Source organism: Hyperoodon ampullatus (assembly GCF_949752795.1).
Source record: "Hyperoodon ampullatus genome assembly, chromosome: 10".
NCBI classification, from domain to species: Eukaryota; Metazoa; Chordata; class Mammalia; order Artiodactyla; family Ziphiidae; genus Hyperoodon; species Hyperoodon ampullatus.
This window is the reverse complement of record NC_136923.1, coordinates 39,332,699-39,360,353: the sequence shown is the minus strand read 5'-3', so window position 1 is coordinate 39,360,353 and position 27,655 is coordinate 39,332,699. Positions and strand designations below refer to the sequence as shown.

The following is a 27,655-nucleotide window of genomic DNA, read 5'->3' as shown; positions in this document are numbered from 1 at the left end:
CTGTTGGGCCCTGTGTGAGCACTGGGACATGGTGGGGCCCTGTCACATGGCCCCAGACCCCCCTCCCCCCCACCTCCCTTGTAGGAAGCTGGAAGCCCCTGCTTTCCTTTGCCCTGGGTTGATGTGTGTGTGAGTGTGCATGCAGTGGCTTCACCTGCTCCCAAGCCTTCCTGACACCACAGGATTGAGGTCAATATGGGGGCCCTTGGCTGGCTTCGAATAGACAGGCTCTGCCTCTGCTTCAGCCCCCAGGACCACTGGCTGTCCACAAGAGATGAAAGATGGCGTCCAAGGGGGCCGGCATGGCTTTCTCCCGAAAGAGCTACAGGCTGACCTCAGATACTGAGAAATCTAGGGTCACAGGTAAGGGTTGGAAGGGCTGGGATGAGGCTCCTAGTGCTGAGGGAAGAAGGAGGAAGAGAGAGAGGCAGCAAAGTCCCAGGTGCATCGAGCCTCAGGCCTTCCTGCACCCCCTGTACCTGTGAGTCAGCTCTTCTCCACTAGCAGCCACGGAGCAGGGCACCCACCGTGACTGCTCCTCTGACGCCTGTGGCTGGCCTAGGACCAGGAGCCTCTGTGGCCAGTAGGGGCTGGGAGCCACACTGACCATGTGTCCCTTCTCTCCCTTCTGACCTGTGGCACAGGCATCGTGCACGAGAAGCTACTGGACGACTACCTGCACCGCATCTTTTCCTCTACTGATCGTGCACCCACGGCAGCCACCAGCAGGTATGGCCAGGTGGATCTCCCTTCCTTACTCTGTGGGACCAGACCAGAGGCTGGAGACTGCATTGTGGGGAAGGAGGCTGGGGCTCTGGGTAGGCTGGCTTGGGTTCCGTTCTTGCTCTGCCACTCCTGGCTGTGAGACCTGTGGCCAGAGAGTCTGCCTTCTGGACTCCGCCTCTTCCTTTCCCCTGGCAGTGCTAGTACCTTCCTTCTGAGAGTATAGTGGAGGTCAGGGGCATGGTGTGCACTCAGCATGGCACTTCGCACCTACTTTACACTCAGCATCTGGTCCGTGTGCACCTGCCCTCACCTCTGTCGCACCCTGGCCCTCTGTAGCCTCTGCTTGATCTGTAAAGCACAGACGCCACCAGCCCTTTATTCCTTGCAAATTTAATGTATTTAAGTTTAGCTCATATCAAAACTACAAGTGGGGAATTCCCTGGTGGTCCAGTGGTTAGGACTCTGCACTCTCACTGCTGAGGGCCCGGGTTCAATCCCTGGTCGGGGAACTAAAATTTCGTAAGCCACTTGACATGGCAAAAAAAAAAAAAAAAAAAGTTACGAGTGCGCTTTAGCAGAAACTTACATAGAAAAAGAAAAAGCAACTGTCATCTTCTTATTCTCATATAACCATTTGAGTGTGATTCCTTTTTGTTTTCTTTACCTCACGATGTATGTAGTTTGGGTTATGCTGTGTGGAAAATTTTTTCTAGATTTTTGTCACTGTCAGTTTTTTTAAAGTTATTGAGGAATAATTAACATACAGTAAACTACATGTATTTAAAACATACAATCTAGTAAATTTTAACATGGACAACCCGTGAAACCAGCAGTGCCATGAACACATCCCTCACCTCCAAAAGTGTATGGGAGTTTAAATCCTATTTTTGTCATCCCTGATGTTATCCCTGAATGTTTTTCTACACTACGGATTGATCTTGGTGGGCATCTTTTAGGTCCAGGAATCTGCCTGATCACTGCCCTAGTTTAGACGGGCTTTTGTTTTTGTAAACAGTGCTGCATAGACGCCCAGGGTTGGAATCACAAGGCTAGAGTATTTAAATTGCAATCACTCTTAGGACTGTTGCTGAATTTCTTCTTCAAAGCCTTCTGTACATTCTTTTTTTTTTTTAATACATTTATTTTTTTTAATTCATTATTTATTTATTTATTCTTGGCTGCGTTGGGTCTTTGTTACTGTGCGCGGGCTTTCTCTAGTTGTGGTGAGCGGGGGCTACTCTTTGTTGTGGTGCGTGGGTTTCTCATTGCGGTGGCTTCTCTTGTTGCGGAGCACGGGCTCTAGGTGTGTGGGCTTCAGTAGTTGTGGTTCGCGGGCTCAGTAGTTGTGGCTCGAGGGTTCTAGAGTGCAGGCTCAGTAGTTGTGGTGCACGGGCTTAGTTGCTCCGCGGCATGTGGGATCTTCCCAGACCAGGGCTCGAACCGGTGTGCCCTGCATTGGCAGGTGGATCCTTAACTACTGCGCCACCTGGGAAGTCCTGGTCTGTACATTCTTTCTCCCTGCAGTGAGGCGTGGGTGTCCCCATGTCTCAGCCCCCTTGCCAGCCAGGGCAATTCTGTCTTTCACAGTCTCTGCTCGCTGGGCAGACCCAAAGGGCAGCATCGTTGCCTGTTCCATTTAAGCAGCTGTGGTGACCAAAGGGTTTCTACTTGTGGAGGGCTGCTGCCCACCTCCACCCCAACCCCAGCCCTGGCCTGTTCCCAGGGCCATCTGATCCCTACCTCATGTGATACCAGAAATGATCCTGCTGCCACTGGTGCCGTGGCTGCCAGGAGGGAGAGCAGGTGGCAGAGCCGTTAGTCAGTGGTTGTGTGGATGCAGAACTCTGGGCTGGGACCTGGGCAATCCAGAAAGGGTAAGCAAGTGCTGGGGTTGGCCAAATGGGCAACGTTGCAGGCGTTCACTGAGGCTGAGTGTCAGGTTGGCCACCCGAAGCTGCTCTTAAGAGCAGGCACAGGACTAGAGCAGCCCTCCGAGGTGTGGGCCTGTAAGAAATGCTGTTGCGGAAGCCTGCTTGATCTCTGGGCGCACTGGGGTGTTGAGAGACAGGGTTGGCTACAGCCTTCCATGTTACTGGCGAGGCACCCCATTGCACGGCTGCCTCCTCGCCTTGGCCTGGGGCTCAGTAGGAGTAGGGAGGAGGCTTCATAAATCTCCACCTCCTGTAGCTCAAGGTCAGTTGTAGCTCACAGTGTGGGAACATGTGGCCCCTGGGCCTGGGTTGAAGCTACCTTGCCAGAAAGTCAGTGCTTTGGCCCATCTACGTGCCCTTCCAGAGCCTACTCTCTAGGGGGATGAGTGGGGTGGGAACTGGGATTAGAGTTAGAAGAGCAGGTGCCAGCAGTCTGTGGGCTGGATCCAGATGGGCGTCAGGCCTCTGCTCTTTGAGCCCTGCTAGTTAGCACCACCTCATTCCCTGCTATTCTTAGCAACTGAACTCAGGACCTAGCTGGCCAGTGTTAGAGCTCTTTCTCCTCTGGGCATGTGTGCTGGGAGGATGAGGGGGCCACTCAGACAGATTTTCCTAGGCCCTTTGGCTGGGGCAGCTGGCAGATAGGCAGGCTGTGTGCTCAGCTCTCCTCTACAGGTGGGTCCAGGACAGAGCCAGCCAGAAGCTAAGAGGCCTGAGCCCTTCATCCTCCCAGGACATGTCTCATTCAACACACACACACAGGCTTCCCTGGCTGGGACCACAGACCTGGGGTCAAGGACTGGATTAGCTGATCTTGGTACTGCCCATCTTGGGGATCAGCAGTTCTCCCAGCCTTCCTTGCCCAGGCATAATCAACAAGCCACCTCCAAGAGTGGGGAGGTTATGGGCTACGGAGGGCGCATTATTCCTAGCCTCACAGCATCTCTGAGATACAGCTCTTGTTCCATTTATACAGATGAGAGGATTAAGGCTTAGAAAGAGTTCTTCCTTCTTCTTCTTCTTTTTTTTTTTTTTTTTTTAGCACTCTTGAGGTTCACCAAATTTAGTGGATAATCCAGTCTTCTGACCCCCAGCATGCCAGAATCTGGGACTGGCACAGCCCTTTTTCTGGAGTCTGGGCAGCCACCCTCCTAAGCTCAGGAGAAAGGAACTGGGAGAGGGATTTAGCATCATCTGGCTGGTTTCAAGGACTTTTGGGCCCCTCGCAGCCTCTCACTCTCCCCAGGAAACTCCTGAACTTCCAGAACCTGCCAGAGCATCTGGACCAGTTGTTACATGTGGACGAGGAGGCGGAGGAGGAGGAGGAGAGCCAGGGTCGGTGACAGCCTCAGGAATGGGACTGGGGGCCGGGGCTGGGCCTGGGGGGCTCAGTACCCTCTCTGCATCTGTCAGGCCCTGTGCCCGGCCCAACCCCACACCCTCTTCTCTCCTTTCCAGGACAGGCTGAAGGGCGGCTTGGCCCGTCCACTGTGGTCCTGGACCACACGGGTGGCTTCGAAGGGCTTCTTCTGGTGGATGATGACCTCTTGGGGGTGAGCGAGGGCAAGGCGTGGGGTCCCAGATCCATGCCCCTCCTGACACAGCCCCAAGCTCCTCCTGATGTGGCCCTGGTCTCGACCTTTCTTGATGGAGCTGCAGCCACAAACCCCTCCTGATTGGACTATTGAGTCCCCAGCCCCCAAACCCTCCTGACATAGCCCCGAAACCCTCTTGGTGTGACCCCAGCCCCGAGGTCTTCCCGGCATAGCCATGAGCCCCTCCTATCATGCTCCCGGCCCAGAATCCCTCCTGACATGGGTCTAGGCCCTTCCACCCTGTTCAGGCACAGTACAGTGTTGGCCACGACAGGTGTCGCCACCAAGGCGAGCTGAGTGGGAGTGGGGTCGTTCTCCCTTGGGGTGTGGCACCCCGTATGCCCGGGAGGAGGTTCACCACCCCTGCTCTCCACCCAGGTGATTGGACACAGCAACTTTGGTACTATCCGCTCTACCACATGCGTGTACAAAGGTGAGACCACGCTCTGCTGTGGCCCAGGGAGTTGGGAGGAAGTTTGAGGGCCCGGGCCAGAGGCAGGAGGCAGTCTTTGTTTCCCTGCTGGGTTTGACGTGACTTTTTCCAGGAAAGTGGGTCTACGAGGTGCTCATCTCCTCCCAGGGGCTCATGCAGATTGGCTGGTGCACAATCAACTGCCGCTTCAATCAGGAGGTACATGTGGGAGAGGGACCCCTCCCAGGGAGACCTTCTCTGGCAGCAGGCCTCATCAGGGCTCAGGCAACCCCCCAGCCCATATAGGGTCCGCTCAGCACCCTAATCTGGACTGCCCTCTGGAGGAGGAATGTGTCCCACCCCATCCCAGGGCAATCCAGCCCCAAGACAGCCCTCACTCCTTCCCTCAGAGCATCAGCCCCATTCTGCAGAGCCACGTGGGTCCAAGGCTGGTGGCTGGTGGGCTCTGGCCCTGCCCCTCCCCACCTCCCCCAGACCTCACAGACAGTTCCTCCCTAGGAGGGGGTTGGAGATACACACAACTCCTATGCCTACGACGGCAACCGGGTGCGCAAGTGGAACGTGACCACGACGAACTATGGGAAGGTGAGGCCCGGGCCCCCTGCAGCCCAACTGGCCCGTGTCCATCCCCACAGCTTGGTGGGGGCCACTGGGCAGCAGTGAAGGAATGTAGGGCACCAGGGGGAGGACAGGGACTGAGGTCCTCTGTCCTTGTGGCCAGTCTCCCCTGGGTGGCAGTGGAGACACAGCTGGAGAGGGCAGAGTGGGCAGGCTGCTGGGCTTCTGCACATCTGTAAGGCTTCCTCCCCTGGCAGGCGTGGGCAGCGGGGGACATTGTGAGCTGCCTGATCGACCTGGACGAAGGCACGCTGTCCTTCTGCCTGTGAGTCTCCTGCCTCTATTCACAGGCCTGGCCTCTGGGGCATCCCCAGGCTGCCCTCGTGTTCCAGGCCCTGTAAGGGGCCAGGCTGGCTTTGGTAGCCTGAGGGTGGGCAGCCCCCACAGAGGCCTGCTCACTGGTCCATTTCAGCCACATCCTTAGCACTGGCTCACGGACCCTCCCTTTTGCTCCAGGAATGGTGTGTCTCTGGGCACTGCCTTTGAGAACTTATCCAGGGGCCTGGGCATGGCCTACTTCCCAGCCATCAGCCTCTCCTTCAAGGAGTCTGTGGCCTTCAACTTCGGCAGCCGTCCCCTGCGATATCCTTTTGTGAAGAAGGCTGTGGGCTGCTTGGATGCTCTTGAGGAAGCCAGGATGGGGGTCTCCCTGCTCCGGGAGCTCTGCGGGCTGGTGGCAGGCCCTGCTGCCGTGAAGAGTGAGTAGGGTACAGCTTAGGTGGGTGCCGAGGACAATGCTTGCAGCAGCCTTGTTAGGTGGGTACCATTGCTGTCTCCACTGAACAGGTGAAGAGCATGAAGTGGCAAGAGAACTTTTGCTTCACAGAGAAACGGGAGGGTTGTGATGCAAACCAGGCAATCTGACCTCTCAGCCCCGCCCTGGAGCCCAGGCCCTTCTGCAGGGGTCTCAGTGGGAGGGGGTGGGTATTCTGAGCCACAGATCAGGTGTTGCTGGCTTAACTCTGTGGCACCTACCCAGTGGTGGGCTACCGGCCCCTGCAGGACCCACCAAGCGCCGACCTGGTTCGCGCACAGGAGTTGCTGGGCTGCTTCCAGGCAGTGCTGAGCGTGGAGCTGGACCCCGTGGTGAGCCAGCATCTGGGCTGGGTATGCTGGGGGCTTTCTACAGCCCTCTGCCCCTCACAGTCCCTTCCTCCCCGCCCACACAGCAAGGGCGGCTGGTGGAGAAGGAAAGCTCTGAGTGGCAGTTGCAGGGCCAGCCCACCGTCCTCCTCACACTGGCTCACATCTTCCATCGCTTCGCACCGCTCCTGGTGAGGGGACATTAGGGAGGGGAGAGGCGGGCCATGGTAGAAACATCCCTGCTGAGGGCTGGGATGCTGAGGTGCATGAGGTCCAGCAGCATCACCAGTCAGGGGCCCCTGCGACCAGAGCCCTTAGACCCCAAGGATGTCACTGGGTGAGGAGGAGACACTTCCAGCTGAGGGTATCAGGGGGCTTCCTAGAAAGAAGATCGAGGGGTGGTGATATCACAGGCCAAGGGAATGGCATGTGCAGAGGTTGTTGGGTAGCAGCATTTCCTGTGTCTCCATCAGACCCCAGAAGGGCTCATCCATGACTTGGGGTTGCTTGACGGGGACCAAGAGTCCATCTGTGGCCTTGGCCACGTGCCAGGGCAGGGGGGCCCTGAGTGGGGCAGGAGGCTGCCACCTCACTGGCACCCACCCTTGGTGCAGCGCAAGGTGTACCTGGTGGAGGCCGTGCTCATGAGCTTCCTGCTGGGCGTCATGGAGGCGGGCACCCCCGCACAGGCGCAGTCTGTGGTGCACCAGGTCCTGGATCTCCTGTGGCTCTTCATGGAGGTGAGGCGCTGGATCTCAGGCCTCAGGCCAGGATGTCAGGCTCCACTGAGTCAGGGGACGTACAGGGAGGGTGTTGGAGAAGGCCGCACAGATGGCTGTCCCGGGGCCTGCCCTCAGCGGGTAGCTGTGCAACCTCACCTCCCTCTTCCAGGACTATGAGGTGCAAGATTGCCTCAAGCAGTTGATGATGTCCCTGTTGCGGCTGTACCGGTTCTCGCCCATCGTCCCTGACCTGGGCCTGCAGGTAGGAGCTCCTGCCCTGGCCCTGAGCCCCCTGGGCCTCACCTGCCCGCTCTGAGCACCCTCTCCCCACAGATCCGCTACCTGCGGCTCACCATTGCCATCCTCAGTCATGAGAAGTCCCGCAAGTTTCTGCTTAGCCACGTCCTGTATCCTCTCCTTGCTACTAGGCAGGCCAGACATGTGGTGCCCTCTGGGGTCAGCAGAAGCCAGGGAGGGTGGTGTGCCTCTGCCCAGGGTTCCCCACAGAGGCTCAGGAAGACCAGAGCCACCCAATGTGTGAGTCCTTGTTCCAGGACCCAGCCTTCCCAGCGCTTTCTCTACAGAGCAGGGAGGGTAGAGCAAAGGATCCAGGCTGGCTGGCTGGCCTGAGCAGGGATTTCCAGATGCCTGCAGGCTCTTGGGCCACCCAGAGGTGGAGGGCGGGGGGCGGGGGGAGCCATCAGCGCCTGCCCTCTTCAGCCAAAGCGCTGCACTTCTATCTGTGCTCCGTGGCGGGGGTTCCTACGAGATCTTCTCGAAGGAGTCAGCTCCTCCTGTTTCCCTATAATGTTGAGACCTGCAGGTATAGGGGAGGGAGCATAGCTTCGGGCCCCTGGCTGGGAAGCCTGTGCTAGTAGCTGTCTTCTCTCTGTGGGATCCTCAGCCTCTAGGAGGCAGAAACAAATAGAGAGGCTGCCAGGCCCTCTCTCCAGCTGTCCCACCGTCATCTGTTCCTGTGACAAGTCTTCATCGTGCCCTTGCTTGGAATTGGGCTTGGTGGGTTTGACAGCCACAAGCTGTTTCTCTGGGCTCACGGTCAGTGGTGACGGGCACACAGCGGCGATGGCACCCTGAGGACTGGGAGAGCTGTGGTGGGCATATCTGGAGGTGGGCAAGTTTCGGGAGGGCTCATAAGGGTGTACGGGGCACCCTGTGGTGAGCGGAGCTCTGCCTTAACGACCACCAGCTTCGACGTGCTCCGGTCCGTTGTCTTCTTTTACATCAAGAGCCCCCTGCGTGTGGAGGAGGCTGGCCTACAGGAGCTCATCCCCACCACCTGGTGGCCCCACCGCTCCAGCAGGGAGGTGGGCAGCCCTGACTTGGGTGGGCGGTGGTCACAGTGAGGGCTGACCCGGGGTGTCCGAGCCACCTGTACTTGGCACGCGAGGCCCCTTCCTGGGCTGGGGGTGGGAGTAGGGGTCTTTTGTCTGAAGTAGACCAGGGTGAGTCTTGCCATCTTTCACCCCCCTCCCCCGCCCAGGGCAAAGAGAGTAAGGAGGTGAAGGACGAAACCTCCGAGGAGCGGCTCCGGCGGCGTGCCTATGAACGGGGCTGCCAAAGGCTCAAGAAGCGCATCGAAGGTCAGCCCCGTTCCTCAGGCACTGGGTAGGGGGTGGAGGATTTCTGTGCCTGTGTACTTGGGGGCACTTGGTAGTGACCATGCTTAGGTTGGACTTGGGGATCCCTGGTGGTGGAGCCTCAGTCCAAACCTGCTCCCCCTGCCCGTCCCCGGGAGCCTGAGGGCAAGGCCCTGCCTGAGGAAGGCTGTCCTGTTCCCCACCCCACCCCCAGTGGTGGAAGAACTACAGGTCCAGATCCTGAAGCTGCTGTTGAACAATCAAGATGACAACGGGGTAAGTGACTCCCAGACCCCTGTGTGGGTCCCTGGCCAGGAGGGGTGTCAGACCGGGCCTGGAGACCCAGAGGGCAGGGCTGGCTCAGGCTCTTGTGGCAGGGTGCAGGCTAAGTTGAGTCCAGTCCGGGGCCAGGATCCTCAGCTCATCACAGCCTCGGCTTTCGTTCCCCTGAAGGGCGAAGCTTCTAGGTACATCTTCCTGACCAAGTTCCGAAAGTTTCTGCAGGAGAATGCCAGCAGCCGGGGGGTAGGTATCCCCAGGCCAGCCCACCATGGCCCTCTGGCTTTGTCGCAGCATTTGCACCTGAAATTCTGACACTTCTGCATTTCCTCCCCGCCTGCTGCCCTACCGTCTCTGCTCAGCCCAGGGTCCTGGGGCAGGGCCTTGGATGAGGAGTGGGCTGGCCTCCGGGCTGCACAAATGCATGTCTTACACCTGTGCCTGCAGAACATGCCCATGCTCTGCCCCCCCGAGTACATGGTCTGCTTCTTACACCGCTTGATCTCGGCCCTGCGTTACTACTGGGACGAATACAAGGCTTCGAACCCATGCGCTACCTTCAGTGAGGGTGAGTGTGGCCAGGGCCTCGAGTTGTAGATGCTGGGCAGAGCCAGGCCCAGGGCAACCCCTAATGTTGGTGTGGAGTGATGGCTGAGGGCAGGGCTGGGGGGAGCTGTCCCAGGCCTCCTGCCTAATTGAGTCCTACCCACTGGGCACGGAGGCCTTGCACTTGGACGGTGAGCCCGTGTTTGCTCTGATGGTTCCCCGGGTTCCTGTCCTCTATGGGCCCTGTTCCTCAGTCCTTGCCCGCTAGCCCTCTGTGCAGTCCTTTCTCGGGGATGCTTTAGGTGGGCTCTGAGGTGCTGGGGGCCCTGTGTTTGTGTGGGACGGAGTCCCCAGGGGTCAGTGGAAGCAGCCTGCATTGGAGGATCTCCCATAGGGCTGGGTCAGGGCCCTCTCTGATTCTCACCTGGGTGACCAGCAGCCAAGAATGCCCCCTTCATCCCAAGTTGTGCCGTTGCTGGAACTGACCTGAAATGGTAGAGGGCGGGGTGGTAGGGGAAGCCTGGTCATGTAGGTGGCCTAGGCCAGGGGTCCTGCTGGGCTCTGACTGCTGGCCCGGCCTCCCAACTCCTCGCAGAGGCCTACATCCCGCCCCAGGTCTTCTATAACGGCAAGGTGGATTACTTCGACCTGCAGCGCCTTGGAGGCCTCCTCTCGCACCTTCGGAAGACCCTCAAAGGTGCGCGCAGGGCTGGGCAGTTAGCAGGGCCGGGTGGGGGGTGGTTCCTGAGCCAGCTCGGCCTTGGGTGCTGAGCTGCGCTGTGCCCACCAGAGGGCGCCCGAGTCTCTCCACCTGCTCTGCAGGGAGATGCTGATGGGCCTCCTCTGCCCCTGGTCTTGCGTCCAACTATTCCTTCCTTCCCTTGCATATCCACCGCAGAGGAGGTCTGGGAGCCCTGTGATGGAATAGGGGGCAGTGTGCTGTTGGAGGAGGGAACCATGGGATCTTGGTGAGGGAGTTGGGGGGCGTGGAGGCGGGTGGGGTGGCTCGCATTTGTTGCCTGAACTACTTTCAAGGATGAGCACAAATGTCTCCAGTGCAAAGGGCTGAGAGCACAGTGTGAGCGGTGGCAGGGATGCCAGCAGTGGCCCAGCATGGCCTGGAGACAGAAAGCAGCTGGCATGCTAGAGAGGAAAATGAGAGGCAGGGAGTGATGGGAAATGAGGCCAGGGAGTCTGAAGGGCAGAGTCTGAGGGCTTTGTGGGCCACAAAGTGGCTGTAGGCTCCTTCCAGGGACAGTGGTAGCTTTGGAAGGTCCTGAAGCAAGGGTGCGAGGTTGGGGGGGGGGGTGGTCTGCGTTGTAAGAAGCTCCCTCTAGCTGCTACGGTGTGGAGGGTGGAGTGCAAGGGCCAAGAAAGGAGACAAGGAAGCCAGCTGTCCAGGCAACAGAGGAGGCGGGGAGGGTAAAGGGGAGGGAACAAGGACGACCCCAGGCTTCTTGCCAGAGGCTGTGGAGATGAGGCACCATCAGGAAGAGGAGCTGCTGGAGAGGACAGTTTAGTATGTTTGAGGTGCCCAGTGATGCAGCCAGGACGAAGGCCTGGGCAGGAGGCAGCGGTGGTGTGTCCAGCTGTCAGCGTAGAGGTGGGGACAAGCCTGCGGTGAGGACCGGACCCCCTGGGGAGTGTGCAGAGTGAGGCAAGGAGACCCTGGGCAGCTCTGGATCTCCCTTTGTTTGTGGGGCAGGACAAGGAAGAAAGCAACGGAGCAGTCAGAGAAGTAGGGCCCTGGAGAGAGTGAGGTCATGCAGATAAAGACAGGGAGTGATGGGGTCGTGGTGGGGAGAGCCTTCTGCCTCACTCAGCACGACTGGCCCTACAAGACACAGGGCCTTGGGATGCAGAGTGAAGGCTGGGTTGGAGCAGGTGGAGGGTGAGGCGCAGGTGCAGTGGTGAATGGGGCCCTGCAGGGCCTCCTGCCCAGCCAGCTGGTGCCCTCTCACTGTCCTGAGTGGTTCCACCTATGACCCCTCTGCCCTCCACTGGCCTGAGAGCCCTCTTGTCATTCCTCCTAGATGACCTTGCCTCCAAGGCCAACATCCTGATCGACCCACTGGAGCTCCAGGCGGCCACCATGGATGACCTGGATGAGGATGAGGAGCCAGCCCCGGCTGCGGCCCAGGTGCCGCGGTAGGGGCAGGCAGGGGGCTTTGTGTTGGGCTGTTTCTCTATCATAAGGGCAGGGGTGTCACACGGGGCCATCTCCCCCTCCATGCAGGCAAGGAGCTTGTCCCCAGGCAGGTTCCCTTGCTGTAGGTGGAGACATGAACTGACAGGTGTGGTGGGGCATGCCTCCTGCTGCTGAGTCCCTATGAGACACAGGGCCTTGGGATGCAGAGTGAAGGCTGGGTTGGAGCAGGTGGAGGGTGAGGCACAGGCGCAGTGGTATCTGGGCCCCTGCGGGGCCTCCTGCCCAGCCAGCCGGAGCCCTCTCACTGTCCCATTCCCCAGCCTCACAAATCAAGGGAGCCATAAGTGGGCCCGGGTCCTGAGATTGCTGAGTGGTGTCTGGCCTCCTCTCTCCACCACAGCGCCCCATGCAGGCCCTGGCCATGGGGGGCGCGCTGCCCCTGCCTCGGCCCAGCTGGCTCAGTTCTCCAACCCTGGGCCGAGCCAACCGCTTCCTCAGCACAGCAGCTGTGAGCCTGATGACCCCACGGCGGCCTCTGAGCACCTCAGAGAAAGTGAAGGTCCGCACGCTGAGCGCAGAGCAGAGGACCCGTGAGGACAGTAGGTGCCAGGCGGGGCCGGGCGGGGCGCGCTGAAGGAGCCTTCTCTCCTGTACAGCACCCCCCGGGGCAAAGCCAGATATACCCCGTTCCCTCCTGGTCCTGTGGCCTAGCAGTATCTCAGGGGTGTGGGAAGTGCACTCTGAGGGCAGGAAATTGATGCTACAGAAATAGATCCTGGAATGCAGGACCTTCCCTGCCCCCGCCCACACGTTCTCACTGCAGGTCCCTCCTTGGGCCCAGGCAGGGGGAGAGGGCCTCCTTCTCCTCCTATAAGGCCCATCCTGGCTCCATAGGCTTAGAAGAGAACTGGAATGGCTCCGACCCTGACCCTGACCCTGACCCTGTCCTTCCCTATTCCCTAGTCGAGGGTAGCCAGTGGAATGAGGGCCTGCTGGTGGGGCGGCCCCCTGAGGAGCCTGAGCAGCCCCTCACCGAGAACTCCCTGCTGGAAGTCCTGGACGGTGCCATCATGATGTATAATCTCAGCGTTCACCAGCAGCTGGGCAAGGTCTCACGCCACTGGTCCATGCGCATGTTATGTGGTTCTGTGTGTTTGGATGCATGTGTGTGTGCGCCCACATGTGCCCACGTGTCTCCAGCGGCGCCTGGGCGTGACTGTGCGCGTTAGCATATGCCACAGCAAGACTAGTTTCTGCCAGTGCCGTTTGGGTCCGACCTGGTTGACTTCTGTGGGAGGGGGCTGTCCTGGGCCTAAGGTTAAGGGTTTGGCAGGGCTGGGGTCCAGACTGGGTGTGGAGAAACCTGTGCGAGGTGCCCAAGGGTCACCCTGGATGTGGTGTCTGGTACTCTAGATGGTGGGAGTGTCTGATGATGTCAATGAGTACGCGATGGCTCTGAGGGACACAGAGGACAAGCTCCGCCGGTGCCCCAAGCGGGTAAGGTGGGTGGGCAGGTGGGTCTTTGGGAGGGCGGGGCATTAAAGAGGGCAGCTTGCTCGCTGGGGGTCCCCAGGGAAGCCCATGAGGGAAAGCTGCTGTCCTGCCCCTGCCTCTGGGGTTGCCCAGCAGTTCTCCTCATCCCCACCCCCACCCCGGGCAGACCACGTCAGTGAGAGTGGGGCTGGCACCAGGGCTAGGCACGGCCTGAGCCCCGTCAGCCAGCCATGGCCTGTGCCCGGGTGCCCCCACCCTGGCCACTAAGTGCTGACGCACACCCACTCTCCTCATCAATTATGGATTCGACCCTGAGTACTTCCTCGGCCACTTGCAGAGTCAGCAGGAAGCAGGGCCTCCCTCCCTCCCTCCTTCCCTCCCCTGGAGCCCCTCTGCCGTAGCTCTCTGGCCTGGGGAACAGAGCCAAGAATGCCCAGTCTGGGCTTCCCTGGCAGCCCCTGGCTCCCACCTGTCCACAGAACCCTGCGCTTGTCCAGGGCAAAAGCAGCTGCCGGAGCTGCAGTTCTAGCATGGAGTCCCTGGGGTGTCCCAGCCAGGGGCTCATCTCACATGCCCTCAGCTGTGTCTCACTTCCACATTCTGAGGGGCACCTGTGGCCCTGTCTTGCTCAGGCTCACCAGCAGGTCAGAGGCTGAGGAGGGTTTTGAAGAGTGGAGCTGGGTCCGCCCAACCCTTTGCCTGCCCTGGACACCAGTGGGGCCCCTGCTAGGCTGCGTGGGTCTGGGCACGGGGCCATGTCCTGATTGTCCTCTCCTCCCTTCTCCTTGGCTGGCAGAGGAAGGACATCCTTGCAGAGTTGACGAAGAGCCAGAAGGTTTTCTCAGAAAAGCTGGATCACCTAAGTCGCCGTCTTGCCTGGGTCCATGCCACCGTCTACTCCCAGGTGAGCGGTGTGGCCTAGGCCAGCAGCTGCTGCCCTCCCCAAGCCCCCGGACTAGTCACTGATTGGGCAGGGTTGTGCCAGCCCCTCAGTGCTCCCTGCCCTCCTGGGCCTCTGGCACACACGTGCCCCCTCCCCGCTCCTCATCCTCCCTCCTCCCACCTAGTGCCACATCCCCTGAACTTTTCATGCCCCATGAACTTAAGTAGATGCCATTTGTAGACCCCACTTCCCCACACAGCTCATAACCCTCCATTCAAGGAACAGCCTGTCTCTACCTGCCTCCCACTCTCCGCTGCCCCTTCTCCTCTCTCAGCACGTCAGGGGCTCTGTGACCTCTCCCAAGCCTCACCCTGCATCTGCATCTGCTTCTCTCTGACTCCCCTCCCACTCGAGGCCACTGGCTTGTTCCCTTCTCACTCATTCACTCACTCGTTCATTTATTAACATGCCCAGAGCCTGGAGGATGCCAGGTGCCATCCTGACACTGCGGACGCTCAGTAGTGAACCAGAGAGCTGAGTCCCTGTCCTCCCAGGGTAGACGGACAGACGGTGCACTCCCTCAGAGACCATATTTTGACCCCCGCCACCCCAGGCCCCGGACCCGCCGCACTTGTTTTATCTCCCCACCTGCCCTGGCATCTCCCCCTTCACAAGTGAGTGCCTTGGGATGCTCCCCAGGTGCCCATGTAGGGCATCTGTTCACCTTCTTGGGCGTGCCCCTCCCCCATAACTGGGTGATCAAGGCCCTTGGTATCCCTGTCTCTACTGCTCTTTCTTCTGGTGACTCCTCCCCAACCCAAACCACCTCTGCCTTTTACCCCTCTGTTCTCTCTTGCCACAGACCACCTTGCTCCAGCCCCACAAAGATGGTCACTGTCATCCCACCACCAGGATTTCATGCCTGTCCACCTCCCTAGGCGATCTTGCCACCCCCTCCCACACTGTCTTCTTAGGAACCTCACCCTCCCATCTTTGTACCTTTTTAAATTGTGATAAAATATACACAACATAAAGTTTACCATCTTAACCATTTTAAAAAGTTGCGGTAAAATACAGTATGTAACTTATCATCTTAATCATTTTAAATGTATAGTTCAGCAGTGTTAAGTATATTTACTGCTGTGCAACCAGTCTCCAGAACTCTTTTCATCTCCCCAAACTGAAACTTATATCCACTAATTCCCATTCCCCCCTTCACCTCAGTCCCTGACAACCACTGTTCTACTTTCTGTCTCTGTGAATTTGACTACTCTAGTACCTCATGTAAGTGGAATTTTTGTCACTGGCTTATTTCACCTAGCATAATGGTCTCATGGTTCATCTATGTTGTAGCATGTGTCAGGATTTCTTTCCTTTTTAAGGCTGAATAATATTCCATTGTGTGTATATACCACATTTTATTTATCCGTTAATCTATCTATGGACATTTGAGTTGCTTCCACCTTTTGGCTATTGTGAATAATGCAGCTACGAACATGGGTGTGCAAATACCTTTTCAAGATCCTGTTTTTTAATTCTTTTGGGTATATACCCAGAAGCAAAATTGCTGGATCATATAGTAATTCTATTTTTAATTATTTTGAGAAACTGCCATATTGTTTTTCATAGTGGTTGCACCATTCCCACTAGCAGGGCACAATGTTCTGATTTCTGCCTATCCTTGCCAACACTTGTTTCTCATAATTTTTTTTTTATTAATAGTAATCCTAATCTGTGTAAAGTGGTATCTCATCGTGGTTTTGATTGGCATTTCCCTAGTGATTAGTGATGTTGAGCATCTTTTCATGGAATTATTGTCCATTTGTATATCCTTCTTTGGAGAAATGTCTATTCAGTCCTTTTGCCCATTTTTAAATCAGATTGTTTTTCTGTTTTTGATTTGTAGGAGTTCTTTATACATTCTGGGTATCAACCCTTTAGCAGATTATGATTTATAAATATTTTCTCCCATTTGGTCTTTTGATTGTGTCCTTTGATGCACATTTTTTAATTTTGATGAAGTCTAATTTATCAATTTTTTTCTTTTCTTGCCTATGCTTTTGTTGTGATATCCAAGAAATCATTATCAAATCCAAGGTTGTGAAGGTTTTCCACTATGTTTTCTTCTAAGAGTTTTTAGCTCTTAAGTTTAGGTCTGTGACCCATTTTAAGTTAATTTTTATATATGATGTGAGATAATGGTCCAACTTCATTCTTTTGTATGTGGATATCCAGTGTTCCCAGCACCATTTATTGAAAAGACTGTCCTTTCCCCATTGAATGGTTTTGGCACCCTTGTCAAAAATCATTTGACCATATATGTGAGGGTTTGGGGGTGGGGGGCTCTCTATTCCATTGGTCTGTATGTCTATGTTTATGCCAGTATCATACTGTTGTTTTTTTTTAATTTAATTTTATTATTTTTGACTGCGTTGGGTCTTGGTTGCTGCATGTGGGCGGCATGTGGGATCTTCCTGGACCAGGACTCGAACCCATGTCCCCTGCATTGGCAGGTGGACTCTCAACCACTGCACCACTAGGGAAGCCCTACCATACTGTTTTGATTATTGTAGCTTTGCAATAAGTTTTGCAATCAGGAAGTGTGAGATCTGCAGCTTTGTTCTATTTCAAGATTGTTTTGGCTATTTGGGGTCCCTTGAGATTCGATAGGAATTTTAGAATAGTTTTTTCTATTTCTGCAAAAAAAAAAATCCATTGGGACTTTTATAGGAATTGCATTAAAACTGTAGATTGCTTTGGATAGTATTGACATCTGACGATATTAAGTCTTCCAGTCCATGAACATGGGATGTCTTTCCATTTGTTTGTACCTTTTAAAATTTCTTTGAGCGACATTTCGTAGTTTTCAGTGTTTAAAGTGTTTCACTTCCTTGGTTAAATTTACACCTGTTTAATTAATTTTGATTCTAATGTAAATAGAATTATTTTCTCGATTTCCTTTTTGGATTGTTCCTTGCTTGTGTATAGAAACACAATTGATTTTTGTGTGTCGATTTTGTATCCTGCAAATTTCCTGAACTCGTTTATTAATTCTAATAGTTTTTTGGTGGAATCTTTAGGGTTTTCTACATATAAGATCATGTCATCTGCAAACAGAGATAATTTTACTCTCTCCTTTCTTTTTTAAATATTTATTTATTTATTTATTTATTTATTTATTTGGCTCTGCCGGGTCTTAGTTGCCGCATGCAAGATCTTCATTGCGGCATGCAGGATCTTTAGTTGGAGCATGCAGACTCTTAGTTGTGGCATGCATGTGGGATCTAGTTCCTTGACCAGGGATCGAACCCAGGCCCCCTGCATTGGGAGCATGGAGTCTTAACCAGCGGACCACCAGGGAAGTCCCATACTCCCTCCTTTCTAACATAGATGGCTTTTACTTCTTTTTCTGGCCTAATTCTGGCTAGAACTCCCAATACTATGTTGAACAGAAGTGGCAAAAGCAGACACCTTGTCTTGTTCTTGATCTTAGGGGAAAGCCTGTCGTTCTTTCACCATTGAGTATGATGTGAGCTATGGACTTTTCATAATACAGCCTTTATTATGTTGAACTGCCTTTTTTTTCTTCTACATTTGCAATGCTTACCCTCTTGCCTCCTGCTCATTCAGCTTCTCCCATTAGTAAAGGAAAAAGCCTGTGATGCCTTTCCCTCACTGTATATCTGCTTACACTGTCGCTCTCTCCTTCCTTCTCTGTGTCTTGGCTTCCTCATCTTCCCTTCACTCTTTGCCCAGATCAGGCTCCTCCACTTTTCTGAAATAGTCTTGCAAGGTGTCTATTGAGCTCCCCCGTCTCCCTTTGTGAACACATCTCCTCTCCCATTACAGTGGCCCCCTTGGCCGCATCAGTGCCATTGCCACCCTCTCCTCAGACTCGGTTCTTCTCTGGCCTTCAGTGACGCCAGCTCCTGTAGGCCTCCCTGTCCGTGTGTACTCCCAGGCCCAGGCCCACCCTCTGACTTCTTGCTTACATCTTCTCGGGCTCTCAGGTTTGAGAGCACATCAGAGAGCTGGTGGAAAGTGCAACTGCTCCGGCTCCACTCCAGGAGATGTGGTGCTATGGGTCTGGACTGGGGCCTAGGGCCTCACTCTGGTTGGTGACCCCTCCTGGCCCCTTTTGTGGGATAGACTATCTGGAAACCATACTGTGGGGAACTGGGCCCTTGGCAGGTTTTGTCTGCTTTCCGTGGCCTCTGTTCCACCAGCAGTCACGCTGCCTTTGACTTTCACACCACCTTCTCCTCTGAGCTCCAGACCCATTTTCTACCTGCCTCCTTAACACCACCTCTTTGGGGGCATCGCTGGGCACCTCATGCTCCACATGTCCTAAGCCACATCCCCTCTGCCCTTCGCCAGGCCTGCTTCTCCCCCAGGACTTCCAGCCTCCATGGAGGCTCCCATCATGCACAGAAATGTGGGCCCTGTTCTTGTTGCGACCATTCCCTTGCCCTCACAGCCAATCGGTGCATCCGCATGCCTGGCCATCCAGTCCCTTTGCTGTCTTGGGCCTAGCCAAGGCTGTAGCTTCCTCACTGCCTTGTCCCCACTTGTCCCTGCAGCCCCTTCTGCTCTGGGCAGTGTTCCAACACAGGCTTCTGGTCACATTGCACCCTCTCGCTTAACACCTTCTGTACCTTAAAAAATTGCAGCCCAGGATTCTGGTCGGGGTTGTAGTGCTGCCCTATCCAGGCTGGTGGCCTGTCTTGCCTGCCCAGTACAGTGCTTGATTGCTCCTACCTGAGCCACTGCTCCCACTTCCTGGAATCCAGTTCTCATGTCACGTTCCTGGGGGGCCTTTCCTAATCTCCAGACCGGGCCACACCCCTGTGACCCCTCCCGTGAACAGCCCAGCAACACCCTGTGTGCCTCCCACAGGAGAAGATGCAGGACATCTACTGGCTGCTGCGTGTCTGCCTGCGGACCATCGAGCATGGCGACCGCACAGGTCCTCTCTTTGCCTTCATGCCCGAATTCTACCTGAGTGTGGCCATCAACAGCTACAGTGCTCTCAAGAATTACTTTGGCCCTGTGCACAGCATGGAGGAGCTCCCAGGTGATGGGGCCATTCAGGCTGGGAGGGGACAGAAAAGGGGGCCTCTGGACTGAGCCCTAGGAGCCCTGTTCTGAGCCCTCGTGGCCCAGCAGCACACATCCCATGTGGGGAGGAGGTGAGGCTCTGCCCAGCATCACACAAGCATTTGCAAAAGTCCCACATGGTGGAGAGCCCTGTCCTAGTACCAGCAGCCATAGGACCAACAGCTCCTCCCAGGTGTTAGGAGGGAAACAGACGAAATGGAGTACAGGGTGTGGGGATCACCCCCATCCCACCCACCCTGCCCCTCCCCGGCCCTGGCTTTCACTTCCTTCTTGGTTCTTCTGTGGCCTAGGAGCCAGCTGGCCTCTTACCCTGCTGCCCTGGCGCTGGCCATGGGGTGTGCCATCCCATGCAGGGGCAGAGTGGCTTGTCTTTGCAGATCACAGCAAGGAGTAGGGGGCCCCTGCTGGTGGCCACATAGGAGTCTGGGCTTCTTGCAGACCACTGATTCCAGGCTGGGCTTGGCAGTTTATGTCTGGACTAGGCTGTGGGCTTTTAGGCTCCTGGCCTGTCCCCTTGCCCTGCCCTAGGCCTCAGTGCAGGCTTTGTCCTCAGAGGTGGAGCTGTGGGTGCCCAGGGGGCTGATTGCTGAGCCCTCCAGTGTGTGTGCTGAGATGGGTTTGAGCCCAGGCAGGACTCTTTGTCAGGACCTATCCTCCTGCTGGGACCCACCCAACGCCCACAATGAGTCTGTGCCTTTGCCTCTCGCCAACTGTTAGTGAATGCCCTGCCTAAAGTCAGCTTGGGCCCAGACTAGCCCTTGGAGCTAGCTCTGGAGCCCACTACCCAAGCCCACCCACCAAGGGGTGTGCCTGCCCCTGGAGTCCACACTCCCGATCAGCTCATCCTACTACCCAACCCTGCAGGCTATGAAGAGACCCTGACCCGTCTGGCTGCCATCCTTGCCAAACACTTTGCCGACACACGCATCGTGGGCACTGGTGAGGTCCCTGACAGAGGGCTGGGGGAGATGGGGACAGACGGGATGGCACCTCTGGCTGGCTATTTTCTGCGCACAGTGCCGGCCAGGTGGGTATGAGGCATGGGCACCAGGGCTCATGCCAGGCACCTGCTGAGGCATGGCCTGTCCCAGCAGATATCCGTGACTCGCTGATGCAGGCCCTGGCCAGCTACGTGTGCTACCCAAACTCCCTGCGGGCCGTGGAGCGGATCCCTGAGGAGCAGTGAGTGGGGGCCCGGGGACGGGGGGCACGCACTCTGCCCTGCACAGCACTAGCCTCACCCCGTGCCCACCACCCGTTGCTCTCACAGGCGTATCGCCATGGTGAGGAGTCTCCTGGCTCCCTATGAGCAGCGGCCCTGGGCCCAGACCAACTGGATCCTGGTGCGGCTCTGGAGGGTAAGCCTGGCTGGAGAGGAGGTGGCTATGGCTGGCTGGAGGGAGGGGTTGCCCTGCCCCACTGACCCCCCGCCAACTCCACCCCCAGGGCTGTGGGTTCGGGTACCGCTATACACGGCTGCCACACCTGCTGAAAACCAAACCCGAGGATGCCAATTTGCCCAGCCTCCAGAGTGAGTATCCAGGTTTGGCAGGCGGGGGCCCTCACCCGCTGCTCTTGGGTTCTCACAGACTTTCCCACTTCTTCCAGCCTCAGTCCTGGACTCATGTTGGGCCCCAAACCCCCTGTGTATCCCCTGGGGTTTCCATTTCCCTGCTTCCTCCCAGTCTAAGGACACTCTGGTCCTCTTGAGTCTTGCTTTCCAGTCCCATGTGTGCCCTTTGGTCCTGAACGGTCTGCATGTGTCACAGTGAAAAGGGGCAGCATATTCTCAGGCTGCTGGCAGCTTATGCAAAGTGAGGACCCTATCCCTTGCCCTCTGAACCAGCTCCCTGACCTCCAGCCTTGTCCCAGCACCATGTCCTTCTGCCCCTTTACTTTCACTAGCAGGGTATCCAGACCCTGGATACCCGAGTCAAGGCAGGGGCACAGACTAGGGGTTGGCCAGGGCCCCAAAGGGTGTCCATGGGGCTTCCTGGAGGAAGTGGCCTTTGGTTGGGAGCAAAGTCTGCATTTTCTGTCCTGGGCCTATGGTCCAGCAAAGCCCTGTGAGCCTGAGGACCTTCACTGGGCCCAGCCCAGGGTCTTGGGCTGTCTTGCTTGCAGAATCTGCCTGCCACATGCTGTACTGACCCCACACAGTGGCTCTCTTTAGCCCACGTGGTATGTTTCTGCCCTCGTGGGAGTGTTTGGGCCTAAAGGGGTCCCCAGAGGCCAAGTTCCTTGTGCAGAGTCACACAGCAAGCCCTTGCCAGTTGCCTTGGTCCTGCCTCCAGGGTGGACCTGAGCTGCAAGTGGAAAGCAGCAGTGGGGCCAGATATGCATCCTGCTGCTGTAGGAACTATCGATTTGCAGAGGGGGGAGGTATGCCTAGCCCGGTGTGGCTGAGGGCTCTGGTTACTGCTGCCTGTCAGCCCAGACTTGGCGCCCACCACCTCAGCCGTATGCTAAGGCCAGGCCAAGGGCAGCAGAGGACAGTGGAGGATGGCAGGGCTCAGAGGAGGCTCTTGGGAGAAATGGCCTTGATACGAGTGAAGAGGGGTCTAGGTTGCCCTTTCTAGGTCTAGCCCTTCCTGAAGGGCATGTGACTGAGAACTTTCTGGGGATCAGGCTGGGGCTTGGAGGCGGTTCTAGAACTGGGGGTGGGGGAGGCATTGGGAACAACTGCAGCCTGTGGTTGGCCCAGCAGAGGGAAGGGACAGATTTAGCCCTGACCCCCAGGCAGCACTGCTCCCTGTCCCCCTGCCTTCAAGACCTGAGTGTTCCCAGGGAGCTGTCTTTCTGCCCTTACACCAATGGCCTGTGAGTGAGGACAGAGGCAGACGGGCAGGGGCCGCTGACTGGAGTCCTGATGATGCCCCTCCCGATGTCCCCGCAGAGCCCTGCCCCTCCACCCTGCTGCAGCAGCACATGGCAGACCTGTTGCGGGAGGGTCCTGACGTGGCACCCAGCTTCCTCAACAGCGTCCTCAACCAGCTCAACTGGGCCTTCTCTGAGTTTATCGGCATGATCCAGGAGGTGGGTCACGGAGGGACCTTGTGGGCCAGGGGGTTGCAGAGGATGAGGCACGATCTGCGGTGTGGCCAGACCACTGACTGCTGTCCACACATTGGTGGCTCAGATCCAGCAGGCTGCTGAACGCCTGGAGCGGAACTTTGTGGACAGCCGGCAGCTCAAGGTATGTGCCACCTGCTTTGACCTCTCGGTCAGCCTGCTGCGCGTCTTGGAGATGACCATCACGCTGGTGCCTGAGATATTCCTCGACTGGGCCCAGCCTACCTCTGAGATGCTTCTGCGGCGTCTCGCACAGGTGTGTCCATCTGGGCAAGGGTGGTTGGGACCCTGGGGACACCCCAGTGGTGTGAGCCCACCCATCCACCAACGGGCTCCTGCCCTCACAGCTGCTGAACCAGGTGCTGAACCGGGTGACAGCTGAGAGGAACCTGTTTGACCGCGTGGTCACCCTGCGGCTGCCTGGTGAGGACCTAGAAGCCCTGTACCCAACACACCACAGGCCTTGGTTCCTCTGCCAGGAGCAGTGCTGCCTGATTCTACATTCTGCACCGGGACAGCCTGGCTTGGCACCCCCAGCCTAGCTCAGCCTTCTGTGGGGAGGGTGGCGGGAAGTGTGAATGATAATGATGTCAGCTGGGCAGGGATGGAGCCCCTGCAGTGGGAGCACTTGGGTAGCTCATCCCCTTCCTTCCCTTTAGGCCTGGAAAGTGTGGACCACTACCCTATTCTGGTGGCAGTGACAGGCATCCTGGTACGACTCCTGGTGCACGGCCCAGCCTCAGGGTGAGTGTTAGGGGCTGGGGTCACCTGTGCGGCCTGGGCTTGTCTGATGGGGAGGGGGCTGGGCAGGGCCTTCCAAAGCTCATCTCTCACATGGACTTCAGCGTCAGGTCTGGAGCTGGAAGGAAGGTAGTGAGGTGTGAACTGAGTAGGTGGCGGTGGCGGCGGCCGTGGCAGCAGCAGCAGCAGCAGCAGCTCAAAGTAGGAGAATCCAGGAGCTCAGCAGAGCAGGGTGCCCTGGCCCACGGGCAGAGCCACTGGCTGTGGCTGTGCCTCAGGCAGGGGCAGGGGAACTAAGACTGTGCTAAGGGCGGGGTGCCATCCTGCGATATCCAGGGACGCACTGCTGGGGTTAAGAGCTGAGCACACATACTGCCACCTGTGTCTGTGAAGTCTCCAACAACGAGCATGTACTACCTTTATTAAGAAATTCCATGATAGCTGGATCCAGGACACTTGTGGGCCCCCCAGCTCAGCCCTCACTCAGGAGGGGTTCCCAGTCCCCGCTTCCCTGCCTCCCTGCAGTGGGAGTGGTGAGATGCATATGAAGCCAGGGCACTGCTTCAGCCATTAGGCTGATACCAGTGCCAGCCCTTAAGAGGATTCTACCCTTGGGAGACAGCAAGTTCTGGCTCAGCCCTCCCATCTTATCCATGCTCAGCAGGCTTTTTACTGCTGAAAAGCTGGGGGAACAGGCCATTGGTGCCCCTTACCATTGTCTTGCGAGCCCATGGGAGAGGCTCTGCCCTCAAGAGTGGCCTGCGATGCCCCTGGAGGTCTCTTGAGGAGCCTTGCCTGCTGGTTGCCTTCTCACCAGACTGCATGGACTCGTGAAGCTTCAAATAGCTTGAATGTTGGTGCGTGGGGAGTCGCATTTCACCAGAGGGAGGGCTTGTAATTCCTCTTTCCACCCTCGGGTTGGGGACCCAGTCTTCCTTTGAAGTCCTCCTTCTTTTCCCCTGTGGGCCACTCCCGTCCCCTTGGGAAGCAGGTGGTGGTCATGCTTCAATTCTTCACCACCACTCTCCTTGATGGCCGCCTTAGCCCCTGCGGGTGAACCTGGGGCTCTAATGCAAGGGCTCTTCCAGATGGTCCTTGGTTCCAGTCCTCATGTGGGCACAGGTAGGCCCTGCTAGGTCCTGGGATGTTTTGGTCCTGTGCTGCTGGGGAGAAGCAGGAGAGAGTTGGGGACTTCAGCCCCTCTACCAGTGAGTGGTGTTGATGTGCTTTATGTCGAGGCCCACACAGGAGGCTGGAGGACCAAGCCCAGTGCTTCCCACCAGCATCTGGCAGTTCTCTGGGCAGCAGCACGGAGCAGGGCAAGCAGCGGGCAGGCAGTGGCCTCGGTGGGGCCCCTGGGCAGCCTAGGTCATCACCAGACCCTCAGAGCCTGTGGAGCTAGCAGACTCAGAGCCAGCCTTGAGCCGCAGGCCCATGGGATTGTGGAGATCAAAGTCTTCAGCTACTGCTAGCTGCACACGACCATTGAGGCTTCTCCTGCCAGGTTCCAGAAAGACCACGTGCTTGTGGACACTGGCCTTGCGTCTCGGTGCGTTGGGCGGCGTGGTGCTGAGCACTGAGGACTGTGCGCTCAGCTCCTGGAGTGGGCTGGGTGTTCGGGGCCAGCGGCGGCAGCGGCAGGTGCGATGGTAGCAGCTGCGGCAGCCGGGGCAGGGTGGCACGAACAGGTAGAGCAGCACGAGCACCAGGCCCACGGCGCAGCCCAGCAGCGTGGTGAAGCCCGTGTTGAAAGTGTCAGGCTCAGGGTGTGGAAAGTGCACACTCACGTTGTACTCGTGTGTCTGGTTGTGATGCAGGTGGGGTCCAGTAGCCAGGCACACGAAGACACCCTCGTGCCATGGCTGCACGTTGCTGATGGCCAGGCTGCCATCAGCCCGCACTGCGATGCTGCCATTGCGAGATCCTGGTGCCACAAGCAGCTCCTGCTGCGGTGAGACCCAGGCAATGCGCACGGCTGGGGCGCTGGTGTTGCAGTGTAGCCTCAGGGACTGCCCCACCTGCACATGCAGCTGTTCTTCAGGCTGCTCTAGGCCCTGAGCCAGGGCAGCTGAGCAGTTCTCAAAGACACGGCTGTGCTCAAAGAAGCGCACGCGGGAGGTGGGTACCTTGAAGGCCAGGCATGTGTACTCACCCGCGAAGTCGCTCACAGCACTGAGCCCCCGCTGGTGCCAGTGCTGCAGCAGGTGGTAGAGACGGCAGTCACAGGGTAATGGGTTGTTGTGCAAGTAAAGGCCGTTCTTGAGAAAGGCTGGCAGTGAAGCCAGGTCAGGTACAGGGATGCGTCCTAGGTGGTTGGAGGAGAGATCCAGAGTACGTAGGTGGGTCGTGCCCAGGCCGTGCAGGTGACTGAACGAGAAGGACGCAAGTTCATTGCAGCCCAGGTAGAGACGACTGAGCGCGCCCAGGCCGTGAAAGGCCTGCTCGTCTAAGTGCGCCAGGCGGTTATTGAACAAAAGCAGCATCTTGAGCTCCCCCAGGCCGTCGAGGTCGTGGCGGCCGAGGGCTCGCAGGGCGTTAGATGATAAATCGAGCAGCCGCAGGCCGCTGGCATTGGTGAAAACTCCCGGACCTAGCGCATCCAGCTCGTTGTGATTTAAACGCAGGGCGCGGAGCTGGGAGAGGGGCGCCAACCAGCCGGGGCGCAGGCGCTGCAGCGCATTGTGGCTCAGGTCGAGGTCTGCAGCTGCAGCTGGTAACGCGCCTGGCACATCCTGCAGCCCCAGGCCGGCGCAGCTCAGGAAGTCGGCTGCACAGACACATTTGTAGGGACAGTTATGAGGCGCAGGGGACAGGAAGCCCTCGGAGTCCAGGGTGCTCAATCCGACGCGCAGCATGCACAGCAGTATGCCCTGCAGCACCAGCCGGGCCATGGCGGCGGCTGCCAGGGGTGGGACAGGGCAGCTTGGTGCGGGGCGCAGCTCCGAGACTCACCCACTTCACATCCGGCTAGAAGTGCGGGGCGCTAAATGGCCAGTGGCCAGCGAGACAGGATGCGGGCTCCGTCCCGCAAGGCCGACCGCTCCAGCTGCCCGGCCCCAGGTTTTGGGTTGTGAGTTGGGGCCACGCTCTGCCCAGCACTCCCTTCTCAGGCTTCCCCAGCTCTCTCCTGAATGCGTTTCTGAGCACTCAGCTTCTAAATACTCTCCGGGAGGCGATTTCTCGGGGGCGGGGCCTCAGGCTCCCATTGGCTCACGTTGGAGGGGCGGGGTAGCCGCGTCCCCCGGCGATCATAGGCCCCCGCGTGGCCGCCAGAGGGTGAGCGAGTCGGGCCACAATGCCCCAGCCTGAGCTTGGCTGGCGGCTTTCCAGAGGGCTGGTCTCCCGGAACTCTGGGAAGCACGTCTTTAAGCTTCTTGTGTTCTTTGTGTTTTCTTTGAAGGGTTAACGTTTATGAGGGGGCAGGTGTTTTCTTTGAACGGTAAACGTGTATGATTGGGCAGCTGTTTCCTTTTAAGGGTTAATGTAAATGAAGGGGCAGGTGGACTTTCATTATCTTCTGGTGGTGCCCCTTAAACTGGTACCCGGCAATGTGGGTCCTTACCGGGATCTAGGACTTTACTGGGAGGACTGGAGAGAAGCAGGGAGATTGGGTGGAATGAACCAGGCAATAATGCAAGTAGGCTGCACTTTCCACCCCCACCCCTCCGACAGATACTGATTTCAGACGGGCCCAGCCTTCTGACTACCCTTGTACCCTCTCCCACCTAGGACGGAGAGAGCCACATCAGTGCTCCTGGCTGATCCCTGCTTCCAGCTCCGCTCCATATGCTATCTGTTGGGGCAGCCAGAGCCCCCTACCCCTGGCACTGCCCTGCCTGCCCCTGACCAGAAGCGCTTCTCCCTACAGAGCTGTGAGTAGGCTGGGGGTGGGTCAGGGGAGAGAGGGATTGGGGGCTGGGCCAGGTCAGTAGTCTTAAGAAGAGCAAATTCCCAGGCAGGGAGTACTCAAGAGGCACTGGGTTCTAGGGCCACATTTGGCCTGACACCTCCTACCACCCGCCAGACACAGATTACATCAGTGTTGAGGAACTGGCCCAGGTGGAACAGATGTTGGCACACCTGACCTCTGCGTCTGCCCAGGCAGCAGCTGCCTCCCTGGTGAGTGGGGCCACAGCATACGGGTCCACACAACCCCAGTACACATCACCACAGCTGTGCGCGTAGTGTACACCCAACTTGTCTGGGAACTGAACCCCAGCCCACCCTGCACTCTGCTCCCTGCAGCCCACCAGTGAGGAAGACCTCTGCCCCATCTGCTATGCTCACCCCATTTCTGCTGTGTTCCAGCCCTGTGGCCACAAGTCCTGCAAGTAAGTGGGCTGCATGGGCACAAGGGGCTGGGTGGGGAACAGCAGGGATACACAGGCCACCTTTATGCCCTCCCCTGTTGTAGAGCCTGCATCAATCAGCACCTGATGAACAACAAGGATTGCTTCTTCTGCAAAGCCACCATCGTGTCTGTAGAGGACTGGGACAAGGCAGCCAGTGCAAGTGCCACTTCCTCGGCTGCCTAGGCCTACCTGGCCCACACAGCAGGAATCTCTACCCTTAAACTCAAACCCATGCTGGGCCCTATTTATGAGCCCCTTGCCCTGTCCCCCACGACCCCCCACCATGCCCTATTTGTGCCTGAGCTTGACTTTCAG

At 57.3% G+C, this 27,655-nt stretch overlaps 2 protein-coding genes across 2 annotated transcripts; one reads left to right on the top strand and one right to left on the bottom strand.

Annotated features, from left to right (window-relative positions):
* Positions 1–281: 281 nt before the first annotated feature.
* RNF123 (ring finger protein 123) lies at positions 282–27,655 on the top strand (the record flags this gene model as incomplete). Its single annotated transcript, XM_079712921.1, is given in 39 exon segments — positions 282–363; positions 645–729; positions 3,904–3,992; positions 4,116–4,210; positions 4,631–4,685; positions 4,798–4,883; positions 5,184–5,270; positions 5,501–5,568; positions 5,760–5,892; position 5,895; positions 6,283–6,389; positions 6,473–6,577; positions 7,001–7,126; positions 7,278–7,370; positions 7,442–7,515; positions 8,316–8,433; positions 8,610–8,709; positions 8,921–8,982; positions 9,160–9,231; positions 9,433–9,553; positions 10,127–10,228; positions 11,565–11,671; positions 12,081–12,279; positions 12,644–12,789; positions 13,094–13,177; positions 13,971–14,078; positions 18,954–19,131; positions 20,040–20,114; positions 20,270–20,357; positions 20,446–20,533; positions 20,622–20,706; positions 22,072–22,211; positions 22,315–22,503; positions 22,595–22,670; positions 22,907–22,991; positions 26,718–26,860; positions 27,013–27,107; positions 27,234–27,319; positions 27,403–27,655. Coding segments are annotated over 39 exon segments (3,954 nt in total). The 3' UTR covers positions 27,524–27,655.
* On the bottom strand, positions 23,384–25,879 carry AMIGO3 (adhesion molecule with Ig like domain 3; the record flags this gene model as incomplete). The annotated part of the gene is made up of 1 exon (XM_079712345.1): positions 23,384–25,879. One exon carries the CDS (start codon positions 25,877–25,879, stop codon positions 24,353–24,355), a length of 1,527 nt encoding a protein of 508 aa, XP_079568471.1. The 3' UTR covers positions 23,384–24,352.